Source organism: Mesoplodon mirus (assembly GCF_964341445.2).
Source record: "Mesoplodon mirus genome assembly, chromosome: 2".
In the NCBI taxonomy this organism is placed as follows: domain Eukaryota; kingdom Metazoa; phylum Chordata; class Mammalia; order Artiodactyla; family Ziphiidae; genus Mesoplodon; species Mesoplodon mirus.
The window spans coordinates 104,449,242-104,475,423 of record NC_138977.1 but is presented as its reverse complement, the minus strand read 5'-3'; the positions used below and the strand labels follow the sequence as shown (position 1 = coordinate 104,475,423).

General features: G+C 37.8%; 1 protein-coding gene across 1 annotated transcript in view; it reads left to right on the top strand.

Moving 5' to 3' along the window:
* Positions 1-26,182, top strand: part of TMPRSS11A (transmembrane serine protease 11A) — a 78,026-nt gene that overhangs the window by 29,782 nt on the left and 22,062 nt on the right. Inside the window, exons 4-5 of the mRNA XM_082629509.1 lie at positions 22,816-22,883; positions 25,138-25,298. Of these exons, the coding sequence (XP_082485635.1) occupies positions 22,816-22,883; positions 25,138-25,298 (229 nt within the window). The remainder of the gene's footprint in view (positions 1-22,815; positions 22,884-25,137; positions 25,299-26,182) is intronic.

Sequence of the window (26,182 nt, the reverse complement as noted above, 5' to 3'; positions counted from 1 at the left end):
ATCATTACTTGAGGAATGCCAGAAAAAACTTGGATACATACCCTAGTACTTCTTTTATTCCTCTGACCCTGAGTGACTCCACAAAACTTCCTCAGTGTAAAAATATTAATAATAAATTAATCTTAGTTAAAAAGATATACAATTTTTTGAACTTTGAAAAAATATTTATAATTTAACAGGAAAGTTTAAAATTTGTTTTCTTTTTTTTATTTAATTAATTAATTTTTTTATTTTTTGCTTTATAACAAATTTAATCAGTTATACATATACATATGTTCCCATATCCCCTCCCTTTTGCGTCTCCCTCCCACCCTCCCTATCCCACCCCTCCAGGTGGTCACAAAGCACCGAGCTGATCTCCCTGTGCTATGTGGCTGCTTCCCACTAGCTACCTACCTTACGTTTGGTAGTGTATATATGTCCATGCTGCTCTTTCACTTTGTCACAGCTTACCCTTCCCGCTCCCCATATCCTCAAGTCCATTCTCTAGTAGGTCTGTGTCTTTATTCCTGTCTTACCCCTATGTTCTTCATGACATTTTTTATCTTAAATTCCATATATATGTGTCAGCATACAGTATTTGTCTTTCTCTTTCTGACCTACTTCACTCTGTATGACAGACTCTAGGTCCATCCACCTCATTACAAATAGCTCAATTTCATTTCTTTTTATGGCTGAGTAATATTCCATTGTATATATGTGCCACATCTTCTTTACCCATTCATCTGATGATGGACACTTAGGTTGTTTCCATCTCTGGGCTATTGTAAATAGGGCTGCTATAAACATTTTGGTACATGTCTCTTTTTGAATTATGGTTTTGTCAGGGTATATGCCCAGTAGTGGGATTGCTGGGTCATATGGTAGTTCTATTTGTAGTTTTTTAAGGAACCTCCATACCGTTCTCCATAGTGGCTGTACCAATTCACATTCCCACCAGCAGTGCAAGAGTGTTCCTTTTTTTCCAGACCCTCTCCAGCATTTATTGTTTCTAGATTTTTTCATGATGGCCATTCTGACTGGTGTGAGATGATATCTCATTGTAGTTTTGATTTGCATTTCTCTAATGAGCAAAGATGTTGAGCATCCTTTCATGTGTTTGTTGGCAGTCTGTATATCTTCTGTGGAGAAATGTCTATTTAGGTCTTCTGCCCATTTTTGGATTGGGTTGTTTGGTTTTTTGCTATTGAGCTGCATGAGCTGCTTATAAATTTTGGAGATTAATCCTTTGTCAGTTACTTCATCTACAAATATTTTCTCCCATTCTGAGGGTTGTCTTTTGGTCTTGTTTATGGTTTCCTTTGCTGTGCAAAAGCTTTTAAGTTTCATTAGGTCCCATGTGTTTATTTTTGTCTTTATTTCCATTTCTCTAGGACGTGGGTCAAAAAGGATCTTGCTGTGATTTATGTCATAGAGTGTTCTGCCTATGTTTTCCTCTAAGAGTTTGATAGTGTCTGGCCTTACATTTAGGTCTTTAATCCATTTTGAGCTTATTTTTGTGTATGGTGTTAGGGAGTGATCTAATCTCATACTTTTACATGTCCCTATCCAGGTTTCCCAGCACCACTTATTGAAGAGACTGTCCTTTCTCCACTGTACATTCCTGCCTCCTTTATCAAAGATAAGGTGACCATATGTCCGTGGGTTTACCTCTGGGCTTTCTATCCTGTTCCATTGATCTATCTTTCTGTTTTTGTGCCAGTACCATACTGTCTTGATTACTGTAGCTTTGTAGTATAGTCTGAAGTCAGGGAGCCTGATTCCTCCAGCTCCATTTTTCGTTCTCAAGATTGCTTTGGCTATTCGGGGTCTTTTGTGTTTCCATACAAATTGTGAAATTTTTTGCTCTAGTTCTGTGAAAAATGCCAGTGGTAGTTTGATAGGGATTGCAGTGAATCTGTAGATTGCTTTGGGTAGTAGAGTCATTTTCACAATGTTGATTCTTCCAATCCAAGAACATGGTACATCTCTCCATCTATTTGCATCATCTTTAATTTCTTTCATCAGTGTCTTATAATTTTCTGCATACAGGTGTTTGGTCTCCTTAGGTAGGTTTATTCCTAGATATTTTATTCTTTTTGTTGCAATGGTAAATGGGAGTGTTTTCTTGATTTCACTTTCAGATTTTTCATCATTAGTGTACAGGAATGCCAGAGATTTCTGTGCATTAATTTTGTATCCTGCAACTTGACCAAATTCATTGATTAGCTCTAGTAGTTTTCTGGTAGCATCTTTAGGATTCTCTATGTATAGTATCATGTCATCTGCAAACAGTGACAGCTTTACTTCTTCTTTTCCGATTTGGATTCCTTTTATTTCCTTTTCTTCTCTGATTGCTGTGGCTAAAACTTCCAAAACTAGGTTGACTAAGAGTGGTGAGAGTGGGCAACCTTGTCTTGTTCCTGATCTTAGTGGAAATGGTTTCAGTTTTTCACCATTGAGGACGATGCTGGCTGTGGGTTTGTCATATATGGCCTTTATTATGTTGAGGAAAGTTCCCTCTATGCCTACTTTCTGCAGGGTTTTTAGCATAAATGGGTGTTGAATTTTGTCGAAAGCTTTCTCTGCATCTATTGAGATGATCATATGGTTTTTCTCCTTCAATTTGTTAATGTGGTGTATCACGTTGATTGATTTGCGTATATTGAAGAATCCTTGCATTCCTGGAATAAACCCCACTTGATCATGGTGTATGATCCTTTTAATGTGCTGTTGGATTCTGTTTGCTAGTATTTTGTTGAGGATTTTTGCATCTATGTTCATCAGTGATATTGGCCTGTAGTTTTCTTTCTTTGTGACATCCTTGTCTGGTTTTGGTATCAGGGTGATGGTGGCCTCGTAGAATGTGTTTGGGAGTGTTCCTCCCTCTGCTATATTTTGGAAGAGTTTCAGAAGGATAGGTGTTAGCTCTTCTCTAAATGCTTGATAGAATTCACCTGTGAAGCCATCTGGTCCTTGGCTTTAGTTTGTTGGAAGATTTTTAATCACAGTTTCAATTTCAGTGCTTGTGATTGGTCTGTTCATATTTTCTATTTCTTCCTGATTCAGTCTTGGCAGGTTGTGCATTTCTAAGAATTTGTCCATTTCTTCCAGGTTGTCCATTTTATTGGCATAGAGTTGCTTGTAGTAATCTCTCATGATCTTTTGTATTTCTGCAGTGTCAGTTGTTACTTCTCCTTTTTCATTTCGAATTCTATTGATTTGAGTCTTCTCCCTTTTTTTCTTGATGAGTCTGGCTAATGGTTTATCAATTTTGTTTATCTTCTCAAAGAACCAGCTTTTAGTTTTATTGATCTTTGCTATCATTTCCTTCATTTCTTTTTCATTTATTTCTGATCTGATTTTTATGATTTCTTTCCTTCTGCTAACTTTGGGGGTTTTTTGTTCTTCTTTCTCTAATTGCTTTAGGTGCAGGGTCAGGTTGTTTACTCGAAATGTTTCCTGTTTCTTAAGGTCGGATTGTATTGCTATAAACTTCCCCCTTAGAACTGCTTTTGCTGCGTCCCATAGGTTTTGGGTCGTCGTGTCTCCATTGTCATTTGTTTCTAGGTATCTTTTAATTTCCTCTTTGATTTCTTCAGTGATCACTTTGTTATTAAGTAGTGTATTGTTTAGCCTCTATGTGTTTGTATTCTTTACAGCTCTTTTCCTGTAATTGATATCTAGTCTCATAGCATTGTGGTCGGAAAAGATACTTGATACAATTTCAATTTTCTTAAATTTACCAAGGCTTGATTTGTGACCCAAGATATGATCTATCCTGGAGAATGTTCCATGAGCACTTGAGAAAAATGTGTATTCTGTTGTTTTTGGATGGAATGTCCTATAAATATCAATTAAGTCCATCTTGTTTAATGTATCATTTAAAGCTTGTGTTTCCTTATTTATTTTCATTTTGGATGATCTGTCCATTGGTGAAAGTGGGGTGTTAAAGTCCCCTACTATGAGTGTGTTACTGTCGATTTCTCCTTTTATGGCTGTTAGTATTTGCCTTATGTATTGAGGTGCTCCTATGTTGGGTGCATAAATATTTACAATTGTTATATCTTCTTCTTGGATCGATCCCTTGATCATTATGTAGTGTCCTTCTTTGTCTCTTCTAGTCGTCTTTATTTTAAAGTCTATTTTGTCTGATATGAGAATTGCTACTCCAGCTTTCTTTTGGTTTCCATTTGCATGGAATATGTTTTTCCATCCCCTTACTTTCAGTCTGTATGTGTCTCTAGGTCTGAAGTGGGTCTCTTGTAGACAGCATATAGATGGGTCTTGTTTTTGTATCCATTCAGCCAATCTGTGTCTTTTGGTGGGAGCATTTAGTCCATTTACATTTAAGGTAATTATTGATATGTATGTTCCTATTCCCATTTCCTTAATTGTTTTGGGTTCGTTATTGTAGGTCTTTTCCTTCTGTTGTGTTTCTTGCCTAGAGAAGTTCCTTTAGCATTTGTTGTAAAGCTGGTTTGGTGGTGCTGAACTCTCTCAGCTTTTGCTTGTCTGTAAACGTTTTAATTTCTCCATCAAATCTGAATGAGATCCTTGCTGGCTAGAGTAATCTTGGTTGCAGGTTTTTCTCCTTCATCACTTTAATTATGTCCTGCCACTCCCTTCTGGCTTGTAGAGTTTCTGCTGAGAGGTCAGCTGTTATCCTGATGGGGATTCCCTTGTGTGTTATTTGTTGTTTTTGCCTTGCTGCTTTTCATATGATTTCTTTGTGTTTAATTTTTGACAGTTTGATTAATATGTGTCTTGGCGTATTTCTCCTTGGATTTATTCTGTATGGGACTCTCTCTGCCTCCTGGACTTGATTAACTATTTCCTTTCCCATATTAGGGAAGTTTTCAACTATAATCTCTTCAAATATTTTCTCAGTCCCTTTCTTTTTCTCTTCTTCTTCTGGAACCCCTATAATTCGAATGTTGGTGCGTTTAATGTTGTCCCAGAGGTCTCTGAGACTGTCCTCTGTTCTTTTCATTCTTTTTTCTTTATTTTGCTCTGCAGCAGTTATTTCCACTATTTTATCTTCCACCTCACTTATCCGTTCTTCTGCCTCAGTTATTCTGCTATTGATCCCATCTAGAGTATTTTTCATTTCATTTATTGTGTTTTTAATCAATGCTTGATTCATCTTTAGTTCTTCTAGGTCCTTGTTAACTGTTTCTTGCATTTTGTCTATTCTATTTCCAAGATTTTGGATCTGGGAAATAAAATCTTGGATCATCTTTACCATCATTATTCTGAATTCTTTTTCAGGTAGACTGCCTATTACCTCTTCATTTGTTAGGTCTGGTGGGTTTTTATCTTGCTCCTTCTCCTGCTGTGTGTTTTTCTGTCTTCTCATTTTGCTTATGTTACTGTGTTTGGGGTCTCCTTTTTGCAGGCTGCAGGTTCGTAGTTCCTGTTGTTTTTGGTGTCTGTCCCCAGTGGCTAAGGTTGGTTTAGTGGGTTGTGTAGGCTTCCTGGTGGAGGTGACTAGTGCCTGTGTTCTGGTGGGTGAGGCTGGATCTTGTCTTTCTGGTGGGCAGTTCCACGTCTGGTGGTGTGTTTTGGGGTGTCTGCAGACTTTTTATGATTTTAGGCAGCCTCTCTGCTAATGGGTGGCGTTGTGTTCCTGTCTTGCTAGTTGTTTGGCATAGGGTGTCCAGCACTGTAGCTTGCTGGTCGTTGAGTGAAGCTGGGTGCTGGTGTTGAGATGGAGATCTCTGGAAGATTTTCGCCGTTTGATATTATGTGGAGCTGGGAGGTCTCTTTTGGACCAGTGTCCTGAAGTTGGCTCTCCCACCTCAGAGGCACAGCACTGACTCCTGGCTCCTCAATTTGGGATGATTTGTTGTCCATTCATGTATTCCACAGATGCAGGGTACATCAAGTTGATTGTGGAGCTTTAATCTGCTGCTTCTGAGGCTGCTGGGAGAGGTTTCCCTTTCTCTTCTTTGTTCTCACAGCTCCTGGGTCTCAGCTTTGGATTTGGCCCCGCCTCTGCGTGTAGGTCGCCGGAGGGCGTCTGTTCTTCGCTCAGACAGGACAGGGTTAAAGGAGCAGCCTCTTCGGGGACTCTGGCTCACTCAGGCTGGGCGGGAGGGAGGGGCACGGAGTGCGGGGCGAGCCTGCAGCGGCAGAGGTCGGCGTGACGTTGCACCAGCCCGAGGCGCGCCGTGCGTTCTCCCAGGGAAGCCGCCCCTGGATCCCGGGACCCCGGCAGTGGCGGGCTGCACAGGCTCCCGGAAGGGCGGTGTGGACAGTGACCTGCGCTCGCACACAGGCTTTTTGGCGGCGGCAGCAGCAGCCCCAGCGTCCCACGCCCTTCACCGGGCTCCGCGCCTTCAGTCGCGACTCGCGCCCGTCTGTGGAGCCCCTTTAAGCAGCGCTCTTAATCCCCTCTCCTCGCGCACCAGGAAACCAAGAGGGAAGAAAAAGTCTCTTGCCTCTTCGGCAGCTCCAGAGTTTTCCCGGACTCCCTCCCGGCTAGCTGTGGCACATTAGCCCCCTTCAGGCTGAGTTCTCGCCGCCAGCCCCAGTCCTCTCCCTGCGCTCTGACCGAAGCCCGAGCCTCAGCTTCCAGCGCCGCCGGGGCGAGCAGACAAGCCTCTCGGGCTGGTGAGTGCCGCTCGGCACCGATCCTCTGTGCGGGAATCTCTCCGCTTTGCCCTACCCAGGTATGTGGGGAGTTTCTTGCCTTTTGGGAAGTCCGGGGTCCTCTGCCAGCGTCCAGCAGGTGTCCTGTAGGAGTTGCTCCACGTGTAGCTGTATTTCTGGTGTATCCGTGGGGAGGACGGTGACCTCCGCGTCTTACTCTTCCGCCATCTTACCCGGAAGTCAAAATTTGTTTTCTTTACAGCCAACATTGTTGGCATTGTTTTAGGTTAACTAAGACATTGTTTCTACTGAAGTAAATGGACAGGAATGAAGTAGGTCTTTAAAAAAAAAAAGTGAAAGAAATTCACTTATAGAGGTACGTCTATAACATTATGTGTTTGAAGGTGGACTTTGATGCTTCACTAAAGCACACGTTTTTAGGTGTGAAAGAACCTCAGGTACAAAGGCTGAGTTACGTGATGAAACATTATCATCATAAGGTCCTATAAGGCCTTTCTCTAGTTGTCATTATTTATTTCTTCTCTTTTATTTTCATACCACGCTCTCATTCTCCTCCCCCTGCAGACAACCATACTGTATTTCACATATATTCTTTTATTAGTATACATTCTTGCAAAAATGCACTTTCTTGTTTTGTGCAGAGCACATGGTTTTAATTTATTCGTTGTGTTTTAAATCCCTTGTTTTAGTCAGTTTGGGCTGCTATAAAAATGTATCATAGCTTGAGTGGCTTATAAACAACAGAAATTTACTTCTCATAGTAATGGAGGCTGGAAGTCTGAAATCATGACACTACCATGGTCAGGTTCTGGCAAGAACCTTCTTTCATGTTGCAGACTTCAGACTTCTTTGTGTATCCTTACATGGTGGAGAGCAGGGAGCTAAAGAGCTCTCTGGGGTCTTTTTTATAAGGTACTAATCCCATTCATGACCTAATCACCTCCCAAAGGCCGCACCTCTTCATATATGGCCTTCATTATGTTAAAGCAGGTTCCCTCAATGCCCACTTTCTGGAGGGTTTGTAACATAAATCAGTGTTGGATTTTGTGAAAAGCTTTCTCTGAATCTATTGAGATGATCATATGGTTTTTATTCTTCAGTTTGTTAATGTGGGGTATCACACTGACTGATTTGCAGATACTGAAAAATTCTTGCATCCCTGGGAAAAATCCCACTTGATCTTGGGGTATGACCCCTTCAATGTATTATTGGATTCAGTTTGCTAGTATTTTGTTGAGGATCTTTGCATCTATATTTATCAGTGATATTGACCTATAATTTTCTTTTTTTGTGGTATCTTTGTCTGGTTTTGGTACCTGGGTGACGCTGGCCTCATAGAATGACTTTGGGAGTGTTCCTTCCTCTGCAATTCTTTTGGAAGAGTTTCAGAAAAATAGGTGTTAACTCTTCTATAAATGTTTGATAGAATTTGCCTGTGAAGCCATCTAGTCCTGGACTTTTGTCTGTTGGGAGTTTTTTAATCAGTTTCTATTTTAGTACTGGTGATTGGTCTGTTCATATGTTCTATTTCTTCCTAGTTCAGTCTTGGGCGATTATACCTTTCTAAGAATTTGTCCATTTCTTCTAGGTGTTTATTTTATCGGTATATAGTTGCTTGTAGTAGTCTCTTAAGATCTTTTGTATTTCTGTGGTGTCCATTGTATAATAATTTTCTCCTTTTCCATTTCTAATTTTATTGATTTGAGCCCTCTTCCTCTTTTTCTTGATGAGTCTAGCTGAAGGTTTATCAATTTTGTTTATCTTTTCAAAGAACCAGTTTTTAGTTTCATTGATCTTTTCTGTTTTCTTCATCTCTATTTCATTTATTTCTGCTCTGACTTTTATGATTTCTAGATAGGAACAGTTTGTTGGTAGTAGACATTGCACTTATCCATTCCATCTTTTATTAATTTGGACCAAATTGTCCTTCATAAAACAAAAATCCATAATTTTAAAGTAATCATATTTATCAGTTTTCTCAGCCTTATGGTTGTGTTTTTAAAGTTTTTTTAAAAAAGTTATTTCCTCTTTTAAGTTATAAAATTATTTTACTGTATTTTCTTCTATTAAACTATACTTCTACCTTCTACAGAAGGTTTTTAATGCATCTGAAGTCCACCTTTGTATGTGATATTAAGTAGCAACCCAGGTAATGATCCAGTTTTCCCAATGTAACTAACTAAACAATCTGTCTCACCAATATATGGTATGATTATTCAGCTTAAGACACTTCTTAGCCCCTGAGTCTTACAGAAAAAAAACATGATCCATCTCTTCAAACTGTTTCCCATCTCCTTGGAGAGATGATAGTAACACACATGAAACTGAACAGCATGACATGATATGATTAAGGACTAAATTGTATGTTGAGGACTATAAGTGCAGAAGAACTTCAAAGAAAAGGAAGATCAACTAGGGTTCACATGGTCAGGAAAGGCTGTGTATTATTTTAGCCCTGTTTAAGTGAGACAATGTCCCTTTCCCTCCAATCCCCACCAATTTACCTTCAGGAGAATTACAGGAAGTGTTCATGCCTCATCCTGAGCCACTCCTTTTTATTGTTGCTAAATGCCAATGAGTGAAACCAGATTCTTCTCTCTGACCTATGTGTGTGCTAATTAGACAGCCAAGAAATACAAGTTGTAGGTCCTGTTCTTCCTCATAATTGGGGATTTACTGATTTGAATGGAAACGGAGATGCAAAAATAAAATGAGTTCATGCTCAGATACTGCTAAAACCCATTCCAGTTCCTTGAGATAGTAGCACAGACATATCTCATCTTTCATACCATTCTTCAGAGAATATTCCAGTAACCAGACACCATGATGTTCCTAAATAGGTAGGTCATTTTTATTATTATTATAAGTTTGAGTAGGATCACTGACTGAGCGAGCACTTTATTTGAAGAAATATATTTCAGAAATATTTTTAAAGTATAGGATCATTACAAATGTGAAAGTTAAAAACTTGTAACACTATGGCAATAACACTAGTTAACATATACTGAATGCCAAGCACTCAATTAGCTTAGCACATTAAGCACTGTATCTGTATTATTTTAGTTAATCCTCAAAAACAAACTTATGAGGTAAGTATAATTATTACCACAATTTTACAAATTGAAAAATCAAGGTAATTTACCCAAGATCATTCAGCTAGTAAACGATATAGTTAGGGTTTTAGATTACATTTTCTTAATACATTTTTGTCATCCATAAGAATCTTCTGTGTGATTTTACTTCCCATCTACCATCCCACAAAACACCAGAAATCAAGTAGTTATCCCTGGTACATTATTCCCTTTCAGTTACAGTTGACCATTGAACAACATGGGTTTGAACTGCACAGGTTCACTTACATGCAGTCTTTTCAATAAATACATGCTATAAATAAATAAATATGTGCTACAGTACTACATGATTGGTGGTTGGTTGAATTTACAGATGCAGAACCAGGGATACAGAGGGCCAACTATGAAGTTATATCCAGATTTTTGACCCAACCCCCCACATGGTTCAATGGTCATTGAATACTGTATAGTATTAGCATGTGCCAGTGACCACCATCTGAATTAACAATGGCACCAGTTAGGAATTTTCTTAGTGTTGTCTCCAAAAAAACCCAATTCTCCTGTGCCCAAAGCACTCCTAAATTTTATCTTCTTTGTGCCAGGAACACCAGAAACAGTGCCTGAAATGATCCTCAAACTATCCTTTGGACTATATGTCTAGAGTTGTAGAGACAGAGGACTTGGAAACAGAAGTGATGTAAGGAGATAATGTAGTTTAGGAACACTCTCTAAAGGACCTTGAAGACACCAGTGAGAGACGTGGCTCTCTGAAGCAGGCAGCTCTTCTCTTGAGAAAAGGCAACTGGGTCAAGGTAAACAACTTAGCAAAGCTATTAGACTACCTAAAGTTTGGAGTTGCATAATGTAAGAGAAGTAAGAGGCCCAATGCCTGGTGTAGGCCTATGGTCCTATGCCTAGAAAAGAGATGAATTTGAAAGCTTATTTGGAAGCTTAGAGAAGAAAATAAGCAGCAATTACTAAAAAAACAAACAAACAAAAAACTTTGTGTTCAGAGGTTACAAAAATTGTGTGTAGAATGTGACTGAGTTCTTACTTGGGAGCTCAAACTCACATTCATTTCATAACTGAAGATTAGGTATGACTAAAAGAGGAAAATGTGTATCACAACCTCTGCCTTCAATGTGTTAAATTTGAATACTGAAAGAAAAAGCTAACTGTTGTATATTTCATGTCTAATCTTCAATATAACACTGCAAAGGAGGCATTGTTATTCACACTTTATAAATAGATAAGAGAACTAAGCCTCTGAAGTTAAGGTCCACAGTTTGTAAATCAAGGAGGGGAGATTTGAAGCCATATAGGTTAACTCCAACAGGTGCTATCTCCACTAAATTATTCTATTTGTCAGGAAGGGACTAAGCTATAATAGGAAGTTCAGTTCTACATCAATTCTTCTCCCATTTAATTTTTAAATCCATAAAGATTATAAATTTATATGCTCTGTCAGACCACTTTTACTTAGCCAATACATTGGGATTACATTACTAATTATATAAAGATGTCTTCATCCTTAGTTTCTACATTTCCTTGTATCAATTTTTCAGCTTTATTAAAATATAATTGACATATAACATTGTGTAATTTTAAGGTGTAAAATGTGATGATATGATACACTTATGTTGCAAAATGATTACCACTATAACACCTCCATCATGTCACATAATTACTATTTTTTTGTGTGGTGAGAACACAAGATCTACTCTCTTAGCAACTTTCAAGTATATAACACAGTGTCATTAAGTATAATCATTACAATGTACATGGGATACCGGAACTTATTAATTTGTAACCAGAAGTTTGTACTCTTTGATCAATATTTCTCCATTTTTTTCCATCCCCTAGCCTTAGTAAGTACCATTCTACTATCTGTTTCTATGGATTCCACTTTTTAGATTCCACATAAAACTGGAATAAAGTACTTGTCTTTGTCTGACTTATTTCACTTAGCGTAATGCCCTCAAAATCCATCCATGTTGGCAGAATTTCATTCTTTCTCCTGGCTGAGGAATATACAGCTGAACTTTGAACACTATGGGCTTGAATTACAAGGGTTAACTTATATGCAGATTTTTTTTCATTAGTAAATACAGTAGGATTATATGATTTGATCCATGGTTGATTGAATCCACAGATGCAGAACCATGAATACAGAGAACCATATGGGAACTGTGGATACAGAGGGATGTTATGCTATATGGGGATTTTCAACAGCACAGGGGGCAGCACCTCTAGCCACGACGTTGTTCAAGGGTCAACTGTATATATATGTATATACATCTTCTTTATCCATTTATTTTTTGACAGACACTTAGGTTGTTTCCGTATCTTGCCTATTGTAGATAATACTGTGATGAACATGAGAGTGCAGATATCTCTCTGAGCTCCTGTTTTAATTTCCTGTGGACCTATACCCAGAAGTGGGATTGCTGGCTCAGATGGTAGTTTTAGTTTTTCAAGGACTCCCCATACTTTCTCCACAGTGGCTATGCCAATTTACATTCCCATCAACCATGCACAAGGGCTCCTTTCACCAAAGTCTTGAAGTTTCATTGTTAGGATCTTTCACATCCTTAGTTAAATTTATCCCAAAGTATTTTATTGTTTTTGATGCTATTATGAATCGGGTTGTTTTCTTTATTTCTTCTTCAGATATATTGTTGTTATTGTATAGAAACACAACTAATTTCTATACACTATGAATGTTGATTCTATATGTTTGATTTCTCTGTTGATATGTATGCAACTTTACTGCATTCATTGGCCAGTTCTAACAGTGTTTTGGTGGCATATTTAAGATTTTCTATATATAAAATTATATCATCTGCAAAAAAAGCCAATTTTACTTCTTCCTGTCTGATTTTGATGCCGTTTATTCTTTTTCTTGCCTGATTGCTCTAGGTAGAACTCCCAGTAACATGATGAATAGGAGTGGTGAGAGTGGACACCCTTCTTATCTTGTTCCTGATCTTAGAGGGAAAGATTTCAATCTTTTACTGTTGAATTTTGGTGTAAGCTGTGCATTTGTCTTATATGGAGTTTATTATGTTGAGGTATGTTCCTACTACACGTGATTTGTTGAGTGTTTTTATCATGAAAGAAGCTTGTATTCTGTCAAATGCTTTTTCTGCATCTATTGAGATGGTCATATGATTTTTAGCTTTCATCCTATTGATGTGTTGTGTCACATTTATTGATTTGCATATGTTGAACCATCCTTGCATCCCAGAGATGAATCTCACTTGATCATGGTATATGATCCTTTTAATGTGCTGTTGAATTTAGTTTGCTAATACACTGTTGAGAATTTTTGCTTCAGGAATATTGGTCTGAAGTTTTATTTTCTTGTAGTGTTCTTATCTGGCTTTGGTATAAAGGTAATGCTGGCCTCACAAAATAAGTTTGGGTGTATTCCTTCTTTGATTTTTTGGAAGAGTTCGAGAAGGATTGGCATTAATTCTTATTTAAATGTTTGGTAACATTCACCAGTGAAACCATCTTGTCCTGGGCTTTTCCTTTTGAGGAGGGTTTTGATTACTGATTTAATCTCCTTATTCATTATTGGTCTCAGATTTTCTATTTCTTCATGATTCAGTCTTGGTAGGTTGTATTTTTCTAGGAATTTATCCATTTCTTCTAGATTATCCAATTTGTTGGTTTATAATTGTTCATAGTTTCTTATGATCCTTTGTATTTTTGTGTTATAATGTCTATTGTTTCATTTCTGATTTTGTTTGAGTCTTCTCTCTCTTTTTCTTTTAGATAGTCTCACTAAAGTTTTGTCAACTTTGTTAATCTTTTCAAAAACACAGCTCTTAGTTTTGTTGATCTTTTCTATTGTTTTTCTGATCTTTATTTCATTTATTTCTGTTCTTATCTCTGTTACCTCTTTCCTTCTGCCAGCCTTGGTCTTAGTTTGTTCTTTTTCTGGTTCCTTGAGGAGTAAAGAGATCAAAAGTCCAGTAAGCCTCAAAATCCTGTGAGCACCATCAGTGCTCAGGTTGGTCATGTTCTACATAGGCTTAGGATAATGATTCACAGCTGACTTCTTTTTTTTTTTTTTTTTTTTTTTTTTTGCAGTACGTGGGCCTCTCAGTGTTGTGGCCTCTCCCATTGCGGAGCACGGGCTCCGGACACGCAGGCTCAGTGGCCATGGCTAACGGGCCCAGCCGCTTGGCGGCATGTGGGATCTTCCCGGACCGGGGCACGAACCCGTGTCCCATGCATCGGCAGGCGGACTCTCAACCACTGCGCCACCAGGGAAGCCCACAGCTGACTTCTTAAGTCTTGGGTTTTGCCAAAAATCTGGATTTTAAATAGATAGAATAACAACTTTAAAGGATTGCAATAAGAACGATCAAGATTATGGTCTTTAGTTTTAGAGGGCAAAGAATATAGGCTGCCTTTGGAGAGGGGTAACCATTACATGTTGCTTGTACGTATCAGTGGGTAGGAGCTCTTAGTCCATAGGAATCAAATTACTGAAAATGTCAACAAGGAGAAAAAATTCCCCTCAAATACTTCATGTGCAGTTTTCTTTTTTCTCTAGGAGCACTGATCTCAATCTGATGTAAATCTCATTAAAAACACTAATAAAAATCTTCCTGATAAATGCAAGTCTTTCTGATAAATAAATTTTCACTTCCTTTTATTAATTCATTCAAAAAAGCATGCTGAATTCTTACATATTGTAGAGTATGAAAAGAAGAATGATTGTCCCTGTCCATAAAAGGTTTGCAGTTTAGTAGAGGAGATAATATATTTTCATAAATAACTATATTAAGGAGTAGAAGATATAAGAGGAATAAGAACAATTAGGACAGGAAGAGGAAAGATTACTCTGAGGTTCAAGGAATAAACCCAAAGTAGGTCTTATCTGAAATAGACTTTGAAGGAGAGTTGTGATTCAGAAAAGCAGAGTCAGCAGAATCAGAGAGAGGACTACAGACCAAAAGAATAGCCTGAGAAGGGCAAGTACACAGGGAAACAGGACATGCCTGAAAACAGCACTACCAAGCATGAAAGGTAATGGTGTTGTTGATGGGGGTTGTGGGTATGGGGATGAATGACAGATGGTGAGGCCCTTGAACATATGACTCTGTGACCAGAGACTCAAATGCAATTGTGCTCTAATCTCTATTTCTACCTTGAGTTCAGCCCTGGAGTAGAGCAACTTCAATTAAACCTTATTTAAGGTTAAAGGTGTGTTTTTTAAAAAGCATCTCTTATACCCTCCTTTGTGTGCCACTCGTATTATAACTAGGAGAAAGCAACAGGATCTGAATTTTTTTCTTGGCATGTTTTGGCTCTAAACTTTTAGTTCTCAGGCACTCATCTGGTGTGATGTTGGTAGAAACTGCCTTCATATTCCATTGGCTAGTCTTCAGTGGCATATCTCTCTGAAGTTAGTGGTCTCAGCTCTGAAACGCCCCTATGTGAGTACAAAGACTGCTGTGAGAGGAGCAAGCTGGGAAGCATCTAAACTGAAAGGCGGGCTACATGTGTGAACAGAGGTAGTCTGGGAATGAGAGCTAAATGGCTGGGCCCGTCTGTTTGTTTGAATTGAAGGCTTCTCCCTAACTCTTCCATTAAACACCCAACTAACCTTCAATTGCCCTCTTAGAACTTAGTCTCAGTGCAACTTCCAGCATTTCAAAGTCATCAAACATAGAGGTACTACCTTGAAAGAAGGTCTTTTGTTCAATATGAGGGACTAACTCCAACTACAAAACTCTACAACTGGCTCCAAATGGGAGCAAGATAGATTTATAAATCACTAACTCTATTAAGATATGTAAATAGAAATAAAAAATACTCTAGATGGGATCAATAGCAGAATAACTGAGGCAGAAGAACGGATAAGTGAGGTGGAAGATAAAATAGTGGAAATAACTGCTGCAGAGCAAAATAAAGAAAAAAGAATGAAAAGAACAGAGGACAGTCTCAGAGACCTCTGGGACAACATTAAACGCACCAACATTCGAATTATAGGGGTTCCAGAAGAAGAAGAGAAAAAGAAAGGGACTGAGAAAATATTTGAAGAGATTATAGTTGAAAACTTCCCTAATATGGGAAAGGAAATAGTTAATCAAGTCCAGGAGGCAGAGAGAGTCCCATACAGAATAAATCCAAGGAGAAATACGCCAAGACACATATTAATCAAACTGTCAAAAATTAAACACAAAGAAATCATATGAAAAGCAGCAAGGCAAAAACAACAAATAACACACAAGGGAATCCCCATCAGGATAACAGCTGATCTCTCAGCAGAAACTCTACAAGCCAGAAGGGAGTGACAGGACATAATTAAAGTGATGAAGGAGAAAAACCTGCAACCAAGATTACTCTACCCAGCAAGGATCTCATTCAGATTTGATGGAGAAATTAAAACGTTTACAGACAAGCAAAAGCTGAGAGAGTTCAGCACCACCAAACCAGCTTTACAACAAATGCTAAAGGAACTTCTCTAGGCAAGAAACACAACAGAAGGAAAATACCTACAATAATGAACCCAAAACAATTAAGGAAATGGGAATAGGAACATACATATCAATAATTACCTTAAATGTAAATGGACTAAATGCTCCCACCAAAAGACACAGATTGGCTGAATGGATACAAAAACAAGACCCATATATATGCTGTCTACAAGAGACCCACTTCAGACCTAGAGACACATACAGACTGAAAGTAAGGGGATGGAAAAACATATTCCATGCAAATGGAAACCAAAAGAAAGCTGGAGTAGCAATTCTCATATCAGACAAAATAGACTTTAAAATAAAGACTACTAGAAGAGACAAAGAAGAACACTACATAATGATCAAGGGATCGATCCAAGAAGAAGATATAACAATTGTAAATATTTATGCACCCAACATAGGAGCACCTCAATACATAAGGCAAATACTAACAGCCATAAAAGGAGAAATCGACAGTAACACACTCATAGTAGGGGACTTTAACACCCCACTTTCACCAATGGACAGATCATCCAAAATGAAAATAAATAAGGAAACACAAGCTTTAAATGATACATTAAACAAGATGGACTTAATTGATATTTATAGGACATTCCATCCAAAAACAACAGAATACACATTTTTCTCAAGTGCTCATGGAACATTCTCCAGGATAGATCATATCTTGGGTCACAAATCAAGCCTTGGTAAATTTAAGAAAATTGAAATTGTATCAAGTATCTTTTCCGACCACAATGCTATGAGACTAGATATCAATTACAGGAAAAGAGCTGTAAAAAATACAAACACATGGAGGCTAAACAATACACTACTTAATAACGAAGTGATCACTGAAGAAATCAAAGAGGAAATTAAAAAATACCTAGAAACAAATGACAATGGAGACACGACGACCCAAAACCTATGGGATGCAGCAAAAGCAGTTCTAAGAGGGAAGTTTATAGCAATACAATCCCACCTTAAGAAACAGGAAACATCTCGAATAAACAACCTAACCTTGCACCTAAAGCAATTAGAGAAAGAAGAACAAAAACATCCCAAAGTTAGCAGAAGGAAAGAAATCATAAAAATCAGATCAGAAATAAATGAAAAAGAAATGAAGGAAACGATAGCAAAGATCAATAAAACTAAAAGCTGGTTCTTTGAGAAGATAAACAAAATTGATAAACCATTAGCCAGACTCATCAAGAAAAAAAGGGAGAAGACTCAAATCAATAGAATTAGAAATGAAAAAGGAGAAGTAACAACTGACACTGCAGAAATACAAAAGATCATGAGAGATTACTATAAGCAACTCTATGCCAATAAAATGGACAACCTGGAAGAAATGGACAAATTCTTAGAAATGCACAACCTGCCAAGACTGAATCAGGAAGAAATAGAAAATATGAATAGACCAATCACAAGCACTGAAATTGAAACTGTGATAAAAAATCTTCCAACAAACAAAAGCCCAGGACCAGATGGCTTCACAGGCGAATTCTATCAAGCATTTAGAGAAGAGCTAACACCTATCCTTCTGAAACTCTTCCAAAATATAGCAGAGGGAGGAACACTCCCAAACTCATTCTACGAGGCCACCATCACCTTGATACCAAAACCAAACAAGGATGTCACAAAGAAAGAAAACTACAGGCCAATATCACTGATGAACATAGATGCAAAAATCCTCAACAAAATACTAGCAAACAGAATCCAACAGCACATTAAAAGGATCATACACCATGATCAAGTGGGGTTTATTCCAGGAATGCAAGGATTCTTCAATATACGCAAATCAATCAACGTGATACACCATATTAACAAATTGAAGGAGAAAAACCATATGATCATCTCAATAGATGCAGAGAAAGCTTTCGACAAAATTCAACACCCATTTATGCTAAAAACCCTGCAGAAAGTAGGCATAGAGGGAACTTTCCTCAACATAATAAAGGCCATATATGACAAACCCACAGCCAGCATCGTCCTCAATGGTGAAAAACTGAAACCATTTCCACTAAGATCAGGAACAAGACAAGGTTGCCCACTCTCACCACTCTTAGTCAACCTAGTTTTGGAAGTTTTAGCCACAGCAATCAGAGAAGAAAAGGAAATAAAAGGAATCCAAATGGGAAAAGAAGAAGTAAAGCTGTCACTGTTTGCAGATGACATGATACTATACATAGAGAATCCTAAAGATGCTACCAGAAAACTACTAGACTTAATCAATGAATTTGGTCAAGTTGCAGGATACAAAATTAATGCACAGAAATCTCTGGCATTCCTATATACTAATGATGAAAAATCTGAAAGTGAAATCAAGGAAACACTCCCATTTACCATTGCAACAAAAAGAATAAAATATCTAGGAATAAACCTACCTAAGGAGACAAAAGACCTGTATGCAGAAAATTATAAGACACTGATGAAAGAAATTAAAGATGATACAAATAGATGGAGAGATGTACCATGTTCTTGGATTGGAAGAATCAACATTGTGAAAATGACTCTACTACCCAAAGCAATCTACAGATTCAATGCAATCCCTATCAAACTACCACTGGCATTTTTCACAGAACTAGAGCAAAAAAATTCACAATTTGTATGGAAACACAAAAGACCCCGAATAGCCAAAGCAATCTTGAGAACGAAAAATGGAGCTGGAGGAATCAGGCTCCCTGACTTCAGACTATACTACAAAGCTACAGTAATCAAGACAGTATGGTACTGGCACAAAAACAGAAAGATAGATCAATGGAACAGGATAGAAAGCCCAGAGATAAACCCACGGACATATGGTCACCTTATCTTTGATAAAGGAGGCAGGAATGTACAGTGGAGAAAGGACAGTCTCTTCAATAAGTGGTGCTGGGAAAACTGGATAGGGACATGTAAAAGTATGAGATTAGATCACTCCCTAACACCATATACAAAAATAAGCTCAAAATGGATTAAAGACCTAAATGTAAGGCCAGACACTATCAAACTCTTAGAGGAAAACATAGGCAGAACACTCTATGACATAAATCACAGCAAGATCCTTTTTGACCCACGTCCTAGAGAAATGGAAATAAAGACAAAAATAAACACATGGGACCTAATGAAACTTAAAAGCTTTTGCACAGCAAAGGAAACCATAAACAAGACCAAAAGACAACCCTCAGAATGGGAGAAAATATTTGCAAATGAAGCAACTGACAAAGGATTAATCTCCAAAATTTATAAGCAGCTCATGCAGCTCAATAACAAAAAACCAAACAACCCAATCCAAAAATGGGCAGAAGACCTAAATAGACATTTCTCCACAGAAGATATACAGACTGCCAACAAACACATGAAAGGATGCTCAACATCTTTACTCATTAGAGAAATGCAAATCAAAACTACAATGAGATATCATCTCACACCAGTCAGAATGGCCATCATGAAAAAATCTAGAAACAATAAATGCTGGAGAGGGTGTGGAGAAAAGGGAACACTCTTGCACTGCTGGTGGGAATGTGAATTGGTACAGCTGCTATGGAGAACGGTATGGAGGTTCCTTAAAAAACTACAAATAGAACTACCATATGACCCAGCAATCCCACTACTGGGCATATACCCTGAGAAAACCATAATTCAAAAAGAGACATGTACCAAAATGTTCATAGCAGCTCTATTTACAATAGCCCGGAGATGGAAACAACCTAAGTGTCCATCATCGGATGAATGGATAAAGAAGATGTGGCACATATATACAATGGAATATTACTCAGCCATAAAAAGAAATGAAATTGAGCTATTTGTAATGAGGTGGATAGACCTAGAGTCTGTCATACAGAGTGAGGTAAGTCAGAAAGAGAAAGACAAATACTGTATGCTAACACATATATATGGAATTTAAGAAAAAAAATGTCATGAAGAACATAGGGGTAAGACAGGAATAAAGACACAGACCTACTAGAGAATGGACTTGAGGATATGGGGAGGGGGAAGGGTAAGCTGTGACAAAGTGAAAGAGCGGCATGGACATATATACACTACCAAACGTAAGGTAGATAGCTAGTGGGAAGTAGCCGCATAGCACAGGGAGATCAGCTCGCTGCTTTGTGACCGCCTGGAGGGGTGGGATAGGGAGGTTGGGAGGGAGATGCAAAAGGGAAGGGATATGGAAACATATGTATATGTATAACTGATTAAATTTGTTATAAAGCAACAACAACAAAAAAAAGATATGTAAATAATAAACTTAGAACAAGCTGGCACACAGCTTAAAAAAAGTGTCCTTTGAAACTTCTGAGAATTTAGAATTAGAATGCCAAAGTGCTGGCAGAATGTTTCTGATGAAATAGGCCTTAATCTGTAAAGGAAACATTTTTGGGGGGTCTCTAGAAAGCTAGTTCTTACATAAACTCCATTCAGCAATAAAGTTTACGTTCATGTTTTCTCTGATTTCCCGTTTTAAATTCCTTTAGTGTAGGAACCCTGTTAGCTAGTTTCTGTGCCCCAGCATTTTTTAGGATAACATAAAGATCCTGGGCTTCACCCCAGACCCAACCAATGAGGCTTTATAGGGACACGGTCCTGGAATTTGAATTATAGAGAAGAGACTTCTATATTTCTGTGATTACCAAAGTTTCTTCTACCTAGATTCTTCTTATGTTATTTTTTTAGCTCCTATCTTCCCAGACACCTGAACTATTCAAAGATGGCATGGATGCTGGGGCTAGATATTCTTCTCAGCAGGCATTTTGCCTTATGAATGATGTCATCCAGAGTCAAAAACTTAATCCAGTACCTTCACCAACAAGTCACAAACAGCCAAGGGATCTATTGCGGGTAGAATTTCAGAGGATAATTACAAACCAAACTTCTTTAGATACCCAAACACTATTTACCTTTTTCCTTTTAATACTGGTCATTTTTCTTCCCTTTGTTTTGATTAGTCTTTTCTTTTCTTTTGGATTTCCCCCAGATACTGAGTAATAGGACTGGCTGTGTATGTCGGAAGAGAAATGATTAAAACAATTATTGGTCTTGCAAAAAAATATCTTACAAAATAATTTCATTTCTAACATATAAACCCCACATTTCTTCAGTCCATTTAAGCTTTTCTTATTTAAATACAAGTAAGTGTATATTCTGGATACAAGCAATTTCTCTATTTTCTAAATACTGTCTTTGATCTAAAGTTTAAAAATATATTAGCAAATATATGTTTAAAACTTTTATACTTTAAGTCAATCGACTGTTTATGTTATAACTTATTGTCGTATGTTCTATGAAAGAAATTGAAGTAAAATGTACATCATATTTAACAAGGAGGTTGTGTGATTGATAAGAGATGGACCTAGAGACAGAAGACCTAGATTTAAGTCCCAGTTTATTAATCCACATGATGCTAGGGAAATTCACATGATGTCTCCGAGTGTCAGTTTCCTTTTCAAATGAAATAATCAAAATAATTCTTATTTCATACAGTTATTATAAGGAGTAAGGGGGATATATATTTTGTTTCCCAATTAAGCTTTTTACGAATGCCTGATACTGCTAAGGAAGTCACAACTTGTTCCTTGATCTCTGAAAGTCTTCTTTTTTATTTCCATTCTTTGGGTTTTTCAAAATGAGAGGTGGTTTTCTTGTCTCTTTCTTAAGGATTTAGGACATAATTTTTGTGCTAAATAGATGAGCACATTTGGCTCATCTACTATCAAATATGAAATGCAGTACCTGCATTCAGATGACACTGTTGCCACCAAGTGGTCACTGGGGGATACTGCAAGCAAAAATCTAGGTGTGATAAGTCACAGCATCATGTCTTGGCAGGCAATTAAAATTCTGTGCAAATGGACCCCAAACAGTAGTTTTTGTTCTCCTCCCCTGTTGACATAAACTGAGGAACACAACTTTGACCTAAACCTGTAAGACCACCTTACTCTGTCTTCCTTCCTGGCCTACCCTAGGGCTCAGAATCAACAACAATTAGAAAATTGTTAGCTCATTCCTAAATCTCTAATGCCTCTTCCCTGTACTTACAGCCAAAGACCTGCAGAGAAATCTGAGACCTGTGATGCCAGGATGGGGGCTAACCTGATCCACCAGCAGTCTACTACCAAAATATACCCAGCATTTTATATGTGTTTAATCCTTACCACCCTATGAGTAGCATAGCAATATCTTTGTTTTAGAGGTTAGGATACTGAGGCTCAGCTTGGTTCAGCAACTTTTCCAAGGTCACCCAGTTCATGAGCAGCAGGATAAGCAGGCTTCAAATCCAGCACTGAGTGGTTCTCTCCACCACTTCTCAAGGCCTCCCTCCATGTCCCATCTCTGCTCTGCAACTTTCTGCTTCACCTTCTGTGGAGTTTTAGGAAGATAACCTTTACCCCAGATACCTATGTCAGCACATTAGAGTCACCTGGGGAGATTTTTACAAATACAAATGCTTAGGTTCCGTCCAGACGATTTATAAACAAAATTCTGGGAGAGGGGCCCCAGCATCTTAAGTCTTTTTTTTTTTTTTTTTAATTCTGCAAATGATTCTGTTGCACAGTTGGAATTGAGAACCACTGGTTTAAATCATGATATTACTCATGTTAAAACATTTTTCTATCGCTTTAACATTTAATCAGGGGTATATTCTTCTTATAAAATATTAACACATAGTTTCTCTCTTATTGTAATAACAGGTGGATGATATATTTATAGATTCGGCCTTGAACAAGCATTATATCAAGAACCAAGTAGTCAGACTGACGTATGTATGTTTGGGCAAAGGTGGATTCACATCCTGGAGTGACAAAGGGCAAAAGAGATAGGAACCCTCATATACTATTGCCTCTATGAGCTTGGCTTTTGGTTAGGATTTCTTATAAATATTATTTCGACAACAGTCTCGAGATACAGGGCTGACCACCAGTTTGTAAACACAAAAACTAAGGCTCTGGGAGGTTAAGTGATACGTTCAAAATTCTGCAAGTGACAGAACCAGGATTCAAATCCCATCAACTGATTATAAGGCCTGGGACTACCAGAAACTATAGCTTTGGGAAAACCCAGCAGCATGCCACTGCATGCACCAAGTTGTATTCTTTCAATACACATGTCATTTCAAAAGTATTAAGAAGGCAAAGTTGACTACAAAATGGGATCATAAGTCTTACCTGTAATGAAGCCTAGCTAGTTACAGGAGCCATACCCAAACAAAAAGATGTTACTGTTTTAATGAATTTCTGCTTGTTGTGGTGGAGAGGGAAGACTCCTGTCATTTGCAGAAATTGCTCAGAGGTTTCAATTGTGTTATTTGGAAAGCTCATAGCAGAACATATACATAACAGATACAAACATATGGGCCTGTGTGACTCATCTTCTTAAAGAAAATGAATATAGTCAGATCTATCTGAAGGAAATAATAATCGGTTTTCTCATCAATAGGCTCATGCTTTATTGGCAGACTTACCCCAATTTCCTTATACCTTTATCAAGTAACTAGTGACCTCCAGAAGGATTTTACAATATATATTAGATAAATTTTATAATATTTAGGAGACAAAAAGCATGTATTTGCTGAAACTTTCTAGATTTCATGCCCTCCATTTTTAAATTCTGACTTGCCATAGCATCCTAGCAAAATTATCATAGTCTTATGAACTCCTTTGAATTTGTAGCCACTATCATTTTGTAAGCTTTTGTGTGGGTCCAGAGAAATCCCACTTGGTAAACAATGTTTTCCCTCTGATTTAAAAAGAGGGAAAATTACTAGATTGTATATTTACCAATTTGACATAAAATTCTATTTATTTATATCTTCACATTCCAAAGCCTAAATGAACCACAATATATAAAATGCCTTCAAACTGATATGATTCCCTCTTTTTTTAAATCGAAGAATTCAGGAAAATAGGGCTTCAGTGCTTTTTAGAGCTTGGATCTTTTTAAAAATGTATTTATTTATTTATTTATGGCTGTGTTTTGGTCTTCGTTTCTGTGCGAGGGCTTTCTCTAGCTGCGGCAAGTGGGGGCCACTCTTCATCGCGGTGCACGGGCCTCTCACTATCACGGCCTCTCTTGTTGCGGAGCACAGGCTCCAGATGCGCAGGCTCAGCAATTGTGGCTCACGGGCCTAGTTGCTCCGTGGCATGTGGGATCCTCCCAGACCAGGGCTCGAACCCGTGTCCCCTGCATTGGCAGGCAGATTCTCAACCACTGTGCCACCAGGGAAGCCCAGAGCTTGGATCTTTTGAAATGTAAAAATAAAACACATGGCAGATCAACACATAGGTTTCCATTTTTCTTAAAGCCCTTTAATTGTTTGGTTTTCCTACTTAAAGAGTATGGAAAAATTCAACCCCACAAGTGAAGGGGCTTGAACTTGTGTATATAAAAAAAGTTCAAGGAACTGGACATGTGTAATCTGGAGAAGACTCAGACACCAAGAATATCACTGTCTTCAAATATTTTATGTGGAAGAGGGAACTGATGTTTTATGTATGTCCCAAATGGTAGACCTAAGCCTATGGAATGTAAGCTTTAGGGAGACATATTTCAACTCCAAGTGAAGAGCTCTCTTAAAGTCAGAGCCGACCAAAGAGGAATACCCTCTTTAGAGAAGTAAATCTTTTAAATTACTGTGCTGGAGTTAGATGACCATGTATCATGGAGGCTGTAGAGCTGATGAAGGTATCACACAAGGGACTGGCCAAAGACACCATTAAAGTTTTTTCCAATCCTCAGGGTTTATAATTTTGATGATAAAATTTTGGTGTCTAACTCAAATGTTATAACAAGCCTTCAAATTAATGGGGAAAATTCACCCAGAACATAATGAAAACTTGAAGAGGGAACATATGAAATGATCTTGAGTCAGAAAGTGACATATATGAGTTATCAATGTGAGATGATTAGCTCTTGACACTTTCAACAACTGAGGCATAATTCCGAAGAAGACAATACAGAAAAGAGAGTTAGATAATACTGGATGTATTCTTTGAACAAGTACCTTTCTCTTGCAGTCCAGAGGAAGATGGTGTAACAGTACATGTCATTATGGTGTTCCAGTTCCACTCTGCTGAGTCAAGGGCAGTAAGAAAAAGGAAAATCCGTAGCATCTTAAATGAGAAGATAAGTAACACCAGAGCTTTGTCAATAAATGCCTCATCAGTTGAAGTTAATGGTAAGTAGGTATCTTTCTATGTGATGTGAAGTTCTCTATTAAGTTCATTTTATGTCTAATCATAAACTTATTTACCATTATTTCCATTCCAAATAATAGCAAGAATTCAGATGGAAAAAATTTCAAGTTAAAAAAGTGACTTTTAAAGGTGTTATTATTCTCTGATGAAAGCATGTCTGAAGTTAGTTGTCAAGTGATTTTTTCTGTAGTAATTGACTGCCAGAAATAAAATCAAACCTTTACCACTAACATAGTCAATCTGAGCCAGCCACTTCCTCCATGTCTAAGCAAGTGAAAATACCAAGTGTTTAGCAAAAACAGTTTTTCTGTTTCTAAAACATAAACTCATTTGTTGCCTTTTTAAAATATGAATCATTTCTGTAAACAGTGAAATTATGAAGTTTATGTTAACTTTTTTTTCCTATGGGCATTTGAGAAAATGGTAAATCAATTTTGGAGCCACTAAAGCCTTCTTGTAAGTAATGCTTTAAAAATCACTAAACTAGAAAAGAAATCATAGGAATAATTATACCATTATTGCTTCTCTAAAAAGAGAAGTAATCTTTATCAAGGCCCTTCTCTATATCATTTACATGCAGTATCTAATTTCTATATTCTTATGAATTAGGCAAACTCACCTTTATAGATGTGAAAGAGGGGCAAAAAAGGCTAAGGATTCCAATAATTAAAAGGAGCAAACATTCGGGACTTCCGTGGTGGTGCAGTGGTTAAGAATCCGCCTGCCAATGCAAGGAACATGGGTTTGAGCCCTTGTCCGGGAAGGCCCCACATGCCGCAGAGCAACTAAGCTTGTGCACCACAAACTACTGAGCCTGTTCTCTAGAGCTCTCGAGCCACAACTACTGAGCCCGCATGCCACAACT